Source organism: Corythoichthys intestinalis, unplaced genomic scaffold (assembly GCF_030265065.1).
Source record: "Corythoichthys intestinalis isolate RoL2023-P3 unplaced genomic scaffold, ASM3026506v1 HiC_scaffold_23, whole genome shotgun sequence".
Lineage (NCBI taxonomy): Eukaryota > Metazoa > Chordata > Actinopteri > Syngnathiformes > Syngnathidae > Corythoichthys > Corythoichthys intestinalis.
In genome coordinates, this window is record NW_026651592.1 from 11,105,312 (window position 1) to 11,119,928 (window position 14,617).

General features: G+C 39.9%; 1 protein-coding gene across 2 annotated transcripts in view; it reads left to right on the forward strand.

The window, feature by feature from the left end:
- Positions 1–14,617, forward strand: part of LOC130911153 (glycerophosphodiester phosphodiesterase domain-containing protein 5-like) — a 39,763-nt gene continuing 25,146 nt past the window's right edge. For both annotated transcript variants that reach the window (XM_057828920.1, XM_057828921.1), the window contains exons 1-6: positions 1–80; positions 9,831–10,066; positions 10,135–10,238; positions 10,302–10,395; positions 14,339–14,398; positions 14,465–14,563. In XM_057828920.1, coding sequence (XP_057684903.1) covers positions 10,141–10,238; positions 10,302–10,395; positions 14,339–14,398; positions 14,465–14,563 — 351 coding nt within the window. In that variant the 5' untranslated portion in view covers positions 1–80; positions 9,831–10,066; positions 10,135–10,140. The remainder of the gene's footprint in view (positions 81–9,830; positions 10,067–10,134; positions 10,239–10,301; positions 10,396–14,338; positions 14,399–14,464; positions 14,564–14,617) is intronic.

The window sequence follows — 14,617 nt, forward strand, 5'->3', positions numbered from 1 at the left end:
CTCTTCCGCACAAGGAATGCAGCGCAAAAGCACGACGCCACTGCGGCGTTCTGTTGAAGCTCGTCAAAGCATGTTTTCAGGTAAGCGAGGCCTTTTTCCCGCTAAAATGTGCTCGTGTTCTGACTTTAAATAGACACATTTTTACTCATTTTACGGTGTTAAACTCTTAATGCTAAAAAAGCTCCCACTTCTGCTTGAGTTTGTCATCTTTTCAACTCCTCTCCAGAAATGACGACGTAAACGTCATGGATTTTAAGTACAGATATTTCTGTTAGAGAAGTTGAAGATTTGCTGCAGCTTCCTGATTGATTTTTTGTTGTTGAAACATGTAAATACGCCATAGCCTGTCTGATGGCACAGCTTTTGGAAGAAGTCATTCCGGGTTTCCCCTTCGTCTCTCTATTGTTGTTGTAAGTAGCTTATGAAAATCCTGCTTTAAGTCAGTTACCGGATTCATTCTTATTTACAGTGACTTGATATCCTCACACAGAGGAGCATCCTAATGTAAAAATTGGCTAGCATTTGTTATGCAGTACAGGTATCCAATCATTGAGTCCTGGTCCAGTTCTGGCTACTAGGACTAGGCATTATATAACTATGCTTGAACACACCTGGCTGGTACCACTCCAGGTACTTTGTTCCAGAGGTGATGAGTAGAGTTGTCCGATAATAACTTTATCGGATTTCCCGATATTGTCCAACTCCAAAAATCTGATACCTATATCCAGTGTTTTCACATATTACCTGAAAAAAGTAATGTAATTACTGATTACGCCTCAAAAAAGTAATTGTTAGTTTACTGTAGGCCTGCAGCTATCGATTATTTTAGTAGTCGATTAATTGATGAACAAGTTAGTTCGAATAATCAAGCAATCTGATTTAAAAAAAAAAAAAAAAAACGGACCTGAGCCTCAAACGGTATAAAAAAAATAAATGAGGATATATGTACAACAAAAGAACAATTAGCTAACTTACATAGCAAAAGTCCGCTAGTTTAAATGCTATAAAATCCCAACGTTTTTTTTTTTTACAACGCTCTTAACAAATAGTTCAAACACATATTTCCACAAAAAACGGCTAAATATACCTATTAAACTAGGGCTGTCAAACGATTAAATTTTTTAATCGAGTTAATTACAGCTTAAAAATTAATTAATCGTAATTAGTCGCAATTCAAACCATCTATAAAATATGCCATATTTTTCCGTAAATTATTGTTGGAATGGAAAGATAAGACACAAGACGGGTATATACATTCAACATACGGTACATAAGTACTGTATTTGTTTATTATAACAATAAATCAACAAGATGGCATTAACATTATTAACATTCTGTTAAAGCGATCCATGGATAGAAACACTTGTAGTTCTTAAAATATAAATGTTAGTACAAGTTATACAAATTTTATATTAAAACCCCTCTTAATGTTTTCGTTTTAATAAAATTTGTAAAATTTTTAATCAAAAAATAAACTAGAAGCTCGCCATTGTTTATGTCAATAATTACACAATGCTCACCCATAAAATCAGTCGCACCCAAGCGCCAGCAGACAGCGACAAAACTCCAAAAAACACAAGTAACAAGTGGGCATTGCACTGTGCTGTCATTTTAATCTTTTTGAGCGGGGCATGTGCGTTAATTGCGTCAAATATTTTAACGTGATTAATTTTTAAAATTAATTACCGCTCGTTAACGCGATAATTTTGACAGCCGTACTTTAAACTAAATTACGAATGCATTAAAAAAATATGATCTCAAACAAAAACTTAGCTTTTGTTGGTCTTAACAGGGAGCAACTGAATTCAGCCATGTGAAATGAGGCAGACTAGGGGGCAGTGTTTCCACCCAAATCAATAAAACTAAATGCAAACACTTTCAAAACAAATCATTACAACGCCACTTTAATTAAACGAATACTCGAGGCAGCAAAGTTTAATTTGAATTTTTTTTTTTTTTTGTAATCGAATACTCGAGTTAATCGATTAATCGTTGCAGCACTACTTTACTGATTACTCTATTATCAAAGTAACTAAGATACTTTAAAAGTAATTAATCAATTACTTTTTACTCGGGCTGTCAAAATTTTCGCGTTAACGGGCGGTAATTAATTTTTTAAAATTAATCACGTTAAAATATTTGACGCAATTAACGCACATGTCCCGCTCAGACAGATTTAAATGTCAGTAGAGTGAAATGCCCACTTGTTAATTGTGTTTTATGGAGTTTTGCCGCCCTCTGCTGGCGCTTGGGTGCGACTGATTTTATAGGCTTCAGCACCCATGAGCATTGTGTAAGTAATTATTGACATCAACAATGGCGGGCTACTAGTTTATTTTTTGATTGAAAATTTTACAAATTTTATTAAAACGAAAACATTAAGAGGGGTTTTAATATAAAATTTCTATAACTTGTACTAACATTTATCTTTTAAGAACTACAATCTATCCATGGATCGCTTTAACAGAATGTTAATAATGTTAATGCCATCTTGTTGATTTATTGTTATAATAAACAAATACAGTCCTTATGTACCGTATGTTGAATGTATATATCCATCTTGTGTCTTATCTTTCCATTCCAACAATTTATTTTACAGAATGTATATATAATTTACAGAAAAATATGGCATATTTTATAGATGGTTTGAATTGCGATTAATTGCGATTAATTACGATTAATTAATTTTTAAGCTGTAATTAACTCGATTAAAAATTTTAATCGTTTCACAGCCCTACTTTTTACCAATTTTTCTCCCTTTCCTGCCTCAACATAAGAATGACAACAGAAAAATGTCATCGCATGTAATTGACTCTCCGATGATTGAATTTAAAGTGCCTATGACAGGATAAAAAAAGTCAAATAGCATTACTATGTGACTTAGAATCATATTTTGAGACTATTCAACTGTATACAACAATTTGGCAAAGCTCTGATGACGAGAAATTAGTTTTTTAATCTTCCGTTTAGCCCCTGCCTGTCATTATAGCGCTCTAGCGTCCCCAGCTCGAGGATGACGTCGGCAGGCTCATGGTTTCATCTGATTTAGAATTTGGCCCGTTGAGGGTGAATTATTCAGAACGAGGAAAATGCTACAAATAGTCGCAAAATGTCATTGTTTCAATCTGTCTACTCCAATATTTTTATAGGATATTCTTTTTAGCAAAGTATTTTTCCCCAATTGCTAAATAAATGGTACAGTCATGACAAATAACAGTCTTGTGCTACGATATTTTATACCACCGGAGTTAGTCCGGCTTTTGTTATTTCCCTGCCCCGGGCTTCGGCTAGCGTAAACAAACCAGGAGGCATGACAGCTAGCCGAACCGAACCATTGTTCGACCAGGGTCCATTGTATTTATATGGACTGACAGCAGCATTCTGGTTTAGCTCTAGCTTCTTGATTGATTTTTTGGGGGGTTAAAAACTGTAAATATGTTTTTGCAATAAGTCTGTCTACAAAAAAAATATTGCGTGTATACAGTGGGGCAAATAGCATTTAGTCAACCACCAATTGTGCAAGTTCTCCTACTTGAAAAGATTAGAGAGGGCCTGTAATTGTCAACATGGGTAAACCTCAACCATGAGAGACAGAATGTGAAAAACCCCCCAGAAAATCACATTGTTTGATTTTTAAAGAATTTATTTCCAAATTAGAGTGGAAAATAAGTATTTGGTCAATACCAAAGGTTCATCTCAATACTTTGTTATGTACCTTTTGTTGGCAATAATGGAGGCCAAACGTTTTCTGTAACTCTTCACAAGCTTTTCACACACTGTTGCTGGTATTTTGGCCCATTTCTCCATGCAGATCTCCTCTAGAGCAGTGATATTTTGGGGCTGTCGTTGGGCAACACGAGCTTTCAACTCCCTCCACAGATTTTCTATGGGGTTGAGATCTGGAGACTGGCTAGGCCACTCCAGGACCTTGAAATGCTCCTTACGAAGCCACTCCTTTGTTGCCTTGGAAATAAGTATTTGGTCACCTACAAACAAGCAAGATTTCTGGCTGTCAAAGAGGTCTGACTTCTTCTAAGGAGGCTCCACTCGTTACCTGTATTAATGGCACCCTTTTTTAACTCATTATCGGTATAAAAGACACCTGTCCACAACCTCTCAGTCAGTCACACTCCAAAGTCCACTCTGGCCAAGACCAAAGAGCTGTTGAAAGACACCAGAGACAAAATTGTAGATCTTCACCAGGCTGGGAAGACTGAGTCTGCAATAGGTAAAACGCTTGGTGTAAAGAAATCAATTGAGGGAGCAAGTATTAGAAAATGGAAGACATACAAGACCACTGATAATCTCCCTCGATCTGGGGCTCCATGCAAGATCTCACCCCGTGGCGTCAAAATGATAACAAGAACGGTGAGCAAAAATACCAGAACCACACGGGGGAACCTAATGAATGACCTACAGAGAGCTGGGACCACAGTAACAATGGCTAGTATCAGTAACACAATGCGCCGCCAGGGACTCAAATCCTGCACTGCCAGACATGCCCCTCTGCTGAAGCCAGTACACGTCCAGGCCCGTCTGCAGTTCGCTAGAGAGCATTTGGATGATCCAGAAGAGGACTGGGAGAATGTGTTATGGTCAGATGAAACCAAAATAAAACTTTTTGGTAGAAACACAGGTTCTCGTGTTTGGAGGAGAAAGAAAACTGAATTGCATCCGAAGAACACCATACCCACTGTGAAGCATGGGGGTGGAAACATCATGCTTTGGGGCTGTTTTTCTGCAAAGGGACCAGGACGACTGATCTGTGTAAAGGAAAGAATGAATGGGGCCATTTATCAAGAGATTTTGAGTAAAAATCTCCTTCCATCAGCAAGGGCATTGAAGATGAGACGTGGCTGGCTCTTTCAGCATGACAATGATCCCAAACACACAGCCAGAGCAACAAAGGAGTGGCTTCGTAAGAAGAATTTCAAGGTCCTGCTGTGGCTTAGCCAGTCTCCAGATCTCAACCCCATAGAAAATCTGTGGAGGGAGTTGAAAGTCCGTGTTGCCCAACGACAGCCCCAAAACATCACTGCTCTAGAGGAGATCTGCATGGAAAAATGGGCCCAAATACCAGCAACAGTGTGTGAAAAGCTTGTGAAGAGTTACAGAAAACGTTTGGCCTCCATTATTGCCAACAAAGGGTACATAACAAAGTATTGCGATGAACTTTTGGTATTGGCCAGATAATTATTTTTCCACCATGATTTGCAAATAAATTCTTTAAAAATCAAACAATGTGATTTTCTGTTGTTTTTTTTTTCTACATTTTGTCTCTCGTGGTTGAGGTTTACCCATGTTGACAATTACAGGCCTCGCTAATATTTTCAAGTGGGAGAACTTACACAATTAGAGGTTGACTAAATACTTATTTGCCCCACTGTAGGTTTTTCCCATGTCTTGTTTGGACAAAACACCCTTCATTCTAGCTGTTTTTGTTTGTGGTAATAGCCCTTTATTGCCAAATGTATCACATTTGATGCACCTAAAATTTCATGATTTTGAGACTAATTCAGAATTTTGACATTTCTTTTTGGGGAAAAAAAAAAAAAAAATGGATACAAGTCAACACATGCATCCGTTCTGACTTTTCTTTTTACAAATTTGAAAAAAAGGTTTCATTAGGACCTCATTTTTCAAATTTTGGGATTCTCTGATAATTGCTTTATGTTGCAGGTATTTAAGGGATAGGCAGATTTTGTTCTATGCTCATGTTTCAGTGCCATTGATGGTGATAGGCATGAATGTTTGTTCACCGCTGTCAGTGGAAGACAATGAGTTAAACAAGTGCCCTATAAAGAGTTAAACCCCTCTGTGGTGCAATATCACTCTTCGACAGACACACATTGAGAAAAACAGACAAAGAAGAGCACTGTTTAATGCGCGCCGTCTCCTGCTTGTGTTCACACTATCTAACCCAGGGGTCCCCAACCTATTCCACGAAGGCCCACTGTGGGTGCAGGATTTCATTCCTACAAACCAAGATGACAACACTTTTTCCCCAATCTGGTGTTCTACAAGTGCATCAGTTGACTGCAGTCAGGTGTGGCTTGTTTTAGCAGGAGCCTCATTGGTTCAACTGTCTCTGCTGGATCGGCTGGAACAAAAACCAGGACCCACAGTGGGCCTTGAGGACTGGGTTGGAGACCCCTGATCTAACCCATTTCTACATTTGAAAAAAAAAACAATGTCGATGATATCCAATATAATTTTAAAATGCTCTCTTCTGAAGACTGTACACAAGGAAGCCCGCCCGTCTCATCAGACCACAGGACATGGTTCCATTAATCCATGTGCTTTGTTGATATGTCTTCAGCAAACTGCGGGCGTTCTTGTGTAACGTCTTCAGAAGAGGCTTCCTCCTGGGGTGACAGCCATGCACACCAATTTGATGTAAAGTGCGGCGTATGGTCTGAGCACTAACAGGCTGACTCCCCCACTTCTTCAATCTCTGCAGCAATGCTGACAGCACTCCCGTAATGAGTCACATGACATTTTGGGGGGGAAATGACAAGCAGTACTCAATTGGGACATTTAGGGATTTAAGTTTTTTCAAAGGGGTGTACTCACTTTTGTTGCCAGGGGGTTCGATATTAATGGCTATATTTTGAGTTATTTTTAGGGGAAAATAAATTAACTCTATTATACAAGCTTCACACAGACTACTTTTCATTGTGTCAAAGTGTCATTTTGTTAGTGTTGTCCCATGAAAAGACATACTTAAATATTTGCAGAAATCCAAGTGGTGTACTCACTTTTGTAATACACTGTAAGGATGTACACTGCTGGCCAAAAGTATTGGCACCTCTTCAATTCTGTCAGATTATCCTCAATTTCTCCCAGAAAATGATTGCAATTACATATGCTTTGATAGTAACATCTTCATTTAGTTTGCTTGCAATCAAAAAACACAAAAGAGAAGGAAAGAAATTAAATCATCATCATTTTACACAAAACTCCAAAAATGGGCCGTATTGGCACCCTTAGCCTAATATTTGGTTGCACAACCTTTTGACAAAATAACTGCTTTCGGTATCCGTCATTGAGTTTCTTACAATGCTCTGCTAGACCATTCTTTTTTGGCCAACTGCTTCAGGTGTCTGAGATTTGAAGGGTGCCTTCTCCAAACTGCCATTTTCAGATCTCTCCACAGGTGATCTATGTGATTCAGGTCTGGACCTCATTGCTGGACACTTTAGAAGTCTCCAGTGCTTTCGCTCAAACCATTTTCTAGTGCTTTTTTAAGTTATTGTCCTGCTGGAAGACCTCTGAAGGAGACCCAGCTTTGTCACACTGGGACCTACATTATGCTGCAAAATTTGCTAGTTGTCTCCAGATTTCATAATGCCGTGCACACGGTCAAGCAGTCCAGTGCCAGAGGCAGCAAAGCAACCCCAAAACATCAGGGAACCTCCGCCATGTTTGACTGTGGGGACCGTGTTCTTTTCTTTGAAGGCGTCGTTTTTTTCTCCTGTCAACTCTATGTTGATGCCTTTTCCCAAAAAGCTCTACTTTAATCTCATCTGACGAGAGAACATGTTTCCAAAACGTTTTTGGCTTTCTCAGGTAAGTTTTGGCAAACTCCAGCCTGGCTTTTTTATGTCTCTGGGTCAGTAGTGGGATGTTCCTGGGTATCCTACCATAGAGTCCCTTTTCATTCAGACGCCGACGGACAGTACAGGTTGACGCTGTTGTACCCTCAGACTGCGGGACAGCTTGAACTTGTTTGGATGTTAGCCGTGGTTCTCTATCCACCATCCGCACAATCTTTCGTTGAGATCTCTCGTCAATTTCTCTTTTCCGTCCACATCTAGGGAAGTTAGCCACAGTGACATGGGATTCACATTTATTGATGACACTGCGCACGGTAGACACAGAAACATTCTGGTGTTTGGAGAGGGACTTGTAGCCTTGAGATTGCCCATGCTTCCTCACAATTTTTCCTCTCAAGTCCTCAGACAGTTCTTTGGTCTTTCTTTTTTCCATGCTCAATGTGGTACACAAGTACATAGGACAGAGTTTGAGTCATTTTTCATCCATTTTGACTGGCTGTAAGTGTCATTTAGTTATTGCCACCACCTGTTATGTGCCACAGGAAAGTAACAGGTTAGAGGTGTGCAAAATTTCCGATTCTTAGATTATTCGCGATTCGGCCGTGGAAGATTCGAGAACGATTGACAAACATTCAAATTCCGATTATTGAAATATGCCAAGTAAAGCGGAAGTACAACACACTCAGCACGCCGCGCGGTCTTCGGGACGGAACGGAGCGGGAGTAGCTAAACATTATGCTTCTCATTAACCGGCCCCTCGGGTAATGCCAACGCTCAACTCACGGCTCTAGCTCAACTCATGCCACGAGATAAAAAAACACAACAACATACCTGACTGCTGCCGAAAAGCTGCTACAAGTACAGCTAAGCTACATAATGTTACGGTAGATATCATTTATATAGGACTAGATGGATTATAGACTCTGTAGCGGTAGCAGCACATCTGCAAAAAGCTAGATGCGGGCGTTAGTAAACGGCCGCCATCTTAAAGCAGTAAACTTCCCTGCAATGCTGTTGTAGCGAACCTTCCAAGCAAACCTAATTAACTTTTTATCTAAAATACTCCTAAATCGGTAAAATATTGACTTGAATCTATCTTTAAAATAGTTTTAAAACTTTCACATGTCAAAAGTAGTCAAAAGGGAAATTATGGAATAACGGGAGCAATTTTAACAACTTTAACGGTTGATTCACAACATTAAATTAATTGAATGTAGCTTAAAGCTGCTGATACAGAATGGGGACTGGAGTTTTTTTATTTAATGTTATTTTTGTATATTTGTTTACTGCTATATGTTAACTTGATACTGAAATAGTAGTTTGGTTTAGCCTGAGAGTATTTTTGAACAATTTTGGAACTAATGTACAAAACTTTATTTAAAAAAAAAAAAAAAAAAAAAGGAGGGGGGTGCATCAATAATCGTTTTATAATCGAATCGGAGCCTCTGAATCGTAATCGTAATCGAATCGTTAGGTGCCCAAAGATTCCCAGCTCTATAACAGGTGCTGTTAATTACACAAATTAGAGAAGCATGACATGATTTTTATAAAGGGTTCCAAAACTTTTATCCGACCCATTTTTGGAGTTTTGTGTAAAATAATATTTAATTTTTTTCTCCATTCTCTTTTGTGTTTTTTCATTGTAAGCAAAATAAATGAAGATTTTTCAACCAAAGCATTTGCAATTGTAAGGATTTTCTGAGAGAGGTTCAGCATTATCTGACAGAATTGAAGGGGTGCCAATACTTTTGGCCAGCAGTGTACATGGCCGTTAATGGCACCCTTTTAGAAATGAACGGGAAAGTTTATGGCGAATTTTGGGGGAATCGTAACTTTTATGCCCCTTACCTTCCTGAAGTTTTTGATGTATGATTTATGTGAATATGATAAAAATTGTCGGACTAGATGAATATTGGGGGGGAAAATTGTTTAAAAAAAACACTTTTTTTTTTGGTGGTCACTCGTAAAATTCCCTGCATCGTACGAGAATTCTGGTCATTTTGATATTAGAACGGTGCTGCTCGGTCAAACTGTTTTGACTGGGCAGCGCGCTGAAGAACCGTCATTGAATAAAAAAATAAAAAATAAATAATAAAAATTTTTTTTATAGATGGTAGCTTTTGCATGACATGCATTAATTTTAATGCTGAAAAAAATTCAGTGTCAGAATTCTGATGCTGGAAAAAAAAAAATTCAAATAAAAACTCCAGCGACACAGATTTACTTCCATACGTTTTGGGCAAATTCCAATGAATGCCATTGTCAACATTTCAGGTGAAAATCGTGCGTTGGACAAGCTTCCGTTCCGTCGTCATGCTCTGATGCCGGCCTGCGGTTGAGGTCGGTCCGCGACCCGTCCGAAACTGGGGAAGTTCAAGGTGGTGCGGCGGCAGCTGCTGCAGAGGTACGAACACCAACCCTTCGTCTCCTGCCTGGCCGGCCTCTACGGTTGCCAATGGAGACGATATCAAAGAGCTCGAGCGCAGCCCGGAGAGTGCTGCTGCAACAAGGTAAGTTCAGGCACACTCCGAAGCAGTCCTTTTTCCCCGAACAAATATCTTAACATGGCATTTTGCAGGTGGAGATGGTCAGTTTCGGCCTCCTGATCCTCACCTTCTTCCTCAGTTTAGTTTTCCTGTATTTCTGGATTGAGGCTCAAAATGACTACGACGACTTTGAATGGTGAGTCATCAATTCACGACATTCACAAACATGTAATTTGCCCTTCCGTTCTTATATTTTTAGGTTCAACTTTGGCACTTTGGGGTTCTGGTTCCCCTGGTCGCTGGTTTTGCTGGGGGTGGCCGCGGCAATCTTTACGTACATCGCGCTGCTACTGGTAGGCAAAACACATTGCAGTACTCTGTTTCAAAGTTTTGACACAAAGTACTGAAAAGGTAATTTCGCTATAATGATCAACGTTCAAGTACAGTAGGCCCAAGTGGACTCGGATAAATGTAACATACGTAAACGATAGATGTCCAATCATGTGGTGTTCAATCATCCGTCTGCTGTTAATCACTGTTAGATGGCCAATCCATATTGAGACGGAGGGTGGCAGTGAATGAATGTTCATTCGCTGACCTCAAATCCATTGTTTGAAGCTTTAAATCCTGTTGTACCAAGGGCGTATGTTTGCATAGGGACGGTAGGGACATAACACTAGCAACTTTTCAGGATGCTCAAATTGTCCCCACCAACTTTTAAGCAACCTTATTTGCATTATATAATGAAATCAGTTACATTGGTAATTTAGGTTGTCGTCCCATATGTTGTCAGAATCGAAATGACCCTAACATTATTAAGTGAATTATTTTCCTTATGTTCAGACTTACATTTACCCTTTACAATGCTGGCCAAAATTATTGGCACCCCTACAATTCTGTCAGATAATCCTCAATTTCTCCGAGAAAATGATTGCAATTACAAATGCTTTGGTAGTAATATCTTCATTTATTTTGCTTGCAATGAAAAAACACATAAGATAATGGAAAAAAAACATTAAATCATTAGCACTTTAAACCAAAACTCCAAAAATGGGCCGGACAAAAGTATTGGCACCTTTGAAAAATCATTTGATGCTTCTCTAATTTGTGTTATTAACAGCACCTGTTACTTACCTGTGGTACATAACAGGTGGTGGTGATAACTAAATCACACTTGCAGCCAGTTAAAATGGATTAAAGTTGACTCAACCTATGTCCTGTGTCCTTGTGTGTACCACGTTGAGCATGGAGAAAAGAAAGAAGACCAAAGAATTATCTGAGGGCTTCAGAAGCAAAATTGCGAGAAAGCATGGGCAATCTCAAGGCAACAAGTCCATCTCCAAAGAACTGAATGTTCTTGTGTCTACCGTGCGCAGTGTCATCAATAAGTGTAATGCCCATGACACTGTGGCTAACCTCCCTAGATGTGGACGGAAAAGAAAAATTGACGAGAGAGTTCAACGAAAGATTGTGCGGATGGTGGATAAAGAACCTCGACTAACATCAAAACAAGTTCAAGCTGTCCTGCAGTCTGAGGGTACAACAGCGTCAACCCATACTATCTGTTGGCATCTGAATGCAAAGGGACTTTATGGTAGGATACCCAGGAAGACCCCACTTCTGACGCAGAGACATAAAAAAGGCGGACTGGAGTTTGCCAAAACTTACCTGAGAAAGCCAAAAAATTTTTGGAAGAATGTTCTTTGGTCAGACGAGACAAAAGTAGAGCTTTTAGGGAAAAGGCATCAACATAGTAGAGTATACAGGGAAAAAAAACAGGCCTTCAAAGAAAAGAACACGGTCCCCACAGTCAAACATGGCGGAGGTTCCCTGATGTTTTGGGGTTGCTTTGCATCCTCTGGCACTGGACTGCTTGACCGTGTGCATGGCATTATGAAATCTGAAGACTACCAACAAATTTTGGAACATAATGTAGGGCCAGTGTGAGAAAGCTGGCGTTCCCTCAGAGGTTATGGGTCTTCCAGCAGGACAATGACCCAAAACACACTTCAAAAAGCACTAGGAAATGGTTTGAGAGAAAGCACTGGAGACTTCTAAAGTGTCCAGCAATGAGTCCAGACCTGAATCACATAGAACACCTGTGGAGAGATCTGAAAATGGCCGTTTGGAGAAGGCACCCTTCAAATCTCAGGGACCTGGAGCAGTTGGCCAAAGAAGAACAGTCTAAAATTCCAGCAGAGCATTGTAAGAAACTCATTGATGGATACAAGAAGCGGTTGCTCGCAGTTATTTTGTCTAAAGGTGGTGCTTCCAAGTATTAGGCTGAGAGTGTCAATACTTTTGTTCGGCCTATTTTTGGAGTTTTGTGTAAAATGATAATGATTTTATTTTTTTTCCCTTTCTCTTTTGTGTTTTTTCATTGCAAGCAAAATAAATGAAGACATTACTACCAAAGCATTTGTAATTGCAATCATTTTCTGGGAGCAATTGAGCATTATCTGACAGAATTGCAGCGGTGCCAATACTTTTGGCCAGCACTGTATAACTTGCTGAATATGCCGGGCCCCCTGAATAGTCGTATTTCAAGCATGTCGTTGGATGTAGAAACAAATGGCGAGTCAAATTTTACGCCAAATGTCGAAAAAAATCGTGTGTTAAAGCGATCATATGTCGAGGTACCATTGTACAATACTTTTGGACATTTTGGATAGTTATCTTTTGGGTACTTGAAGAGTTAATTCCTACTTACACAGACATTCGGATTTCGTCGCCAGTGTAGGAACAGAACTCTTTCATAACCCTGGGACTACTTATACAATTTTTTTCCTACCATATTACGTTTGTCTCATACAGTGGGGCAAATAAGTATTTAGTCAACCACTAATTGTGCAAGTTCTCCCACTTGAAAATATTAGAGAGGCCTGTAATTGTCAACATGGGTAAACCTCAACCATGAGAGGCAGAATGTGGAAAAACCCCCCAGAAAATCACTTTGTTTGATTTTTAAAGAATTTATTTACAAATCATGGTGGAAAATAAGTATGTGGTCAATACCAACAGTTCATCTCAATACTTTGTTATGTACCCTTTGTTGGCAATAACGGAGGCCAAACGTTTTCTGTAACTCTTCACAAGCTTTTCACACACTGTTGCTGGTATTTTTGCCCATTCCTCCATGCAGCTCTCCTCTAGAGCAGTGATGTTTTGGGGCTGTCGTTGGGCAACACGGACTTTCAACTCCTTCCACAGATTTTCTCTGGGGTTGAGATCTGGAGACTGGCTAGGCCACTCCAGGAACTTAAAATGCTTCTTACGAAGCCCTGGTTGTGTGTTTGGGATCATTGTCATGCTGAAAGACCCAGCCACGTCTCATTTTCAATGCTCTTGCTGATGGAAGGAGATTTTCACTCAAAATCTCTCGATACATGGCCCCATTCATTCTTTCCTTTACACAGATCAGTCGTCCTGGTCCCTTTGCAGAAAAACAGCCCCAAAGCATGATGTTTCCACCCCCATGCTTCACAGTGGGTATGGTGCAATTCAGTATTCTTTTTCCTCCAAACACGAGAACCTGTGTTTCTACCAAAAACTTCTATTTTGGTTTCATCTGACCATAACACATTCTCCCAGTCCTCTTCAGGATCATCCAAATGCTCTCTAGCGAACCGCAGATGGGCCTGGACGTGTACTTTCTTCAGCAGTGGGACACGTCTGGCAGTGCAGGATTTGAGTCCCTGGCGGCGCATTGTGTTACTGATAGTAGCCTTTGTTACTGTGGTCCCAGCTCTCTGTAGGTCATTCACTAGGTCCCCCCGTGCGGTTCTGGGATTTTTGCTCACCGTTCTTGTTATCATTTTGACGCCACGGGGTGAGGAGGGAGTTGAAAGTCCGTGTTGCCAAACGACAGCCCCAAAACATCACTGCTCTAGAGGAGATCTGCATGGAGTAATTGGCCAAAATACCAGCAACAGTGTGTGAAAAGCTTGTGAAGAGTTACAGAAAACGTTGGCCTCCGTTATTGCCAACAAAGGGTACAGAACAAAGTATTGAGATGAACTTTTGGTATTGACCAAATACTTATTTTCCACCATGATTTGCAAATAAATTCTTTAAAAATCAAACAATGTGATTATCTGTTTTTTTTTTCCCACATTCTGTCTCTCATGGTTGAGGTTTACCCATGTTGACAATTACAGGCCTCTCTAATATTTTCAAGTGGGAGAACTTGCACAATTAGTGGTTGACTAAATACTTATTTGCCCCACTGTATTTATAAAGATTAAAATTGCGTACCAATGGACTCTTATGCTAATTGGCTAATGCTAATGCTCCTAGGTGCTGGCTGTGTGTCTTCTCTCCGAGGGTCAACGTTTGTACCTTCACTGGAGTCACAAGGTTGTTGAAAATGTATTTCTTTAATTAATTCAGAGTTATTAATGCCAATGTTATTAATTGCTTCAGATTGGCATCGCAGTGACTCTGGTTTTCTGCGTGGTTGCCATGGCCGTCTTGTCCGACCTGTGGAGCAAAGAATGGACCACGCTACTGCTTTCGCTTCAGGTTGAGCAGAATATTCCTCTCGAATATTTGGGAAAAGTTGGGTACGCAGTGTGC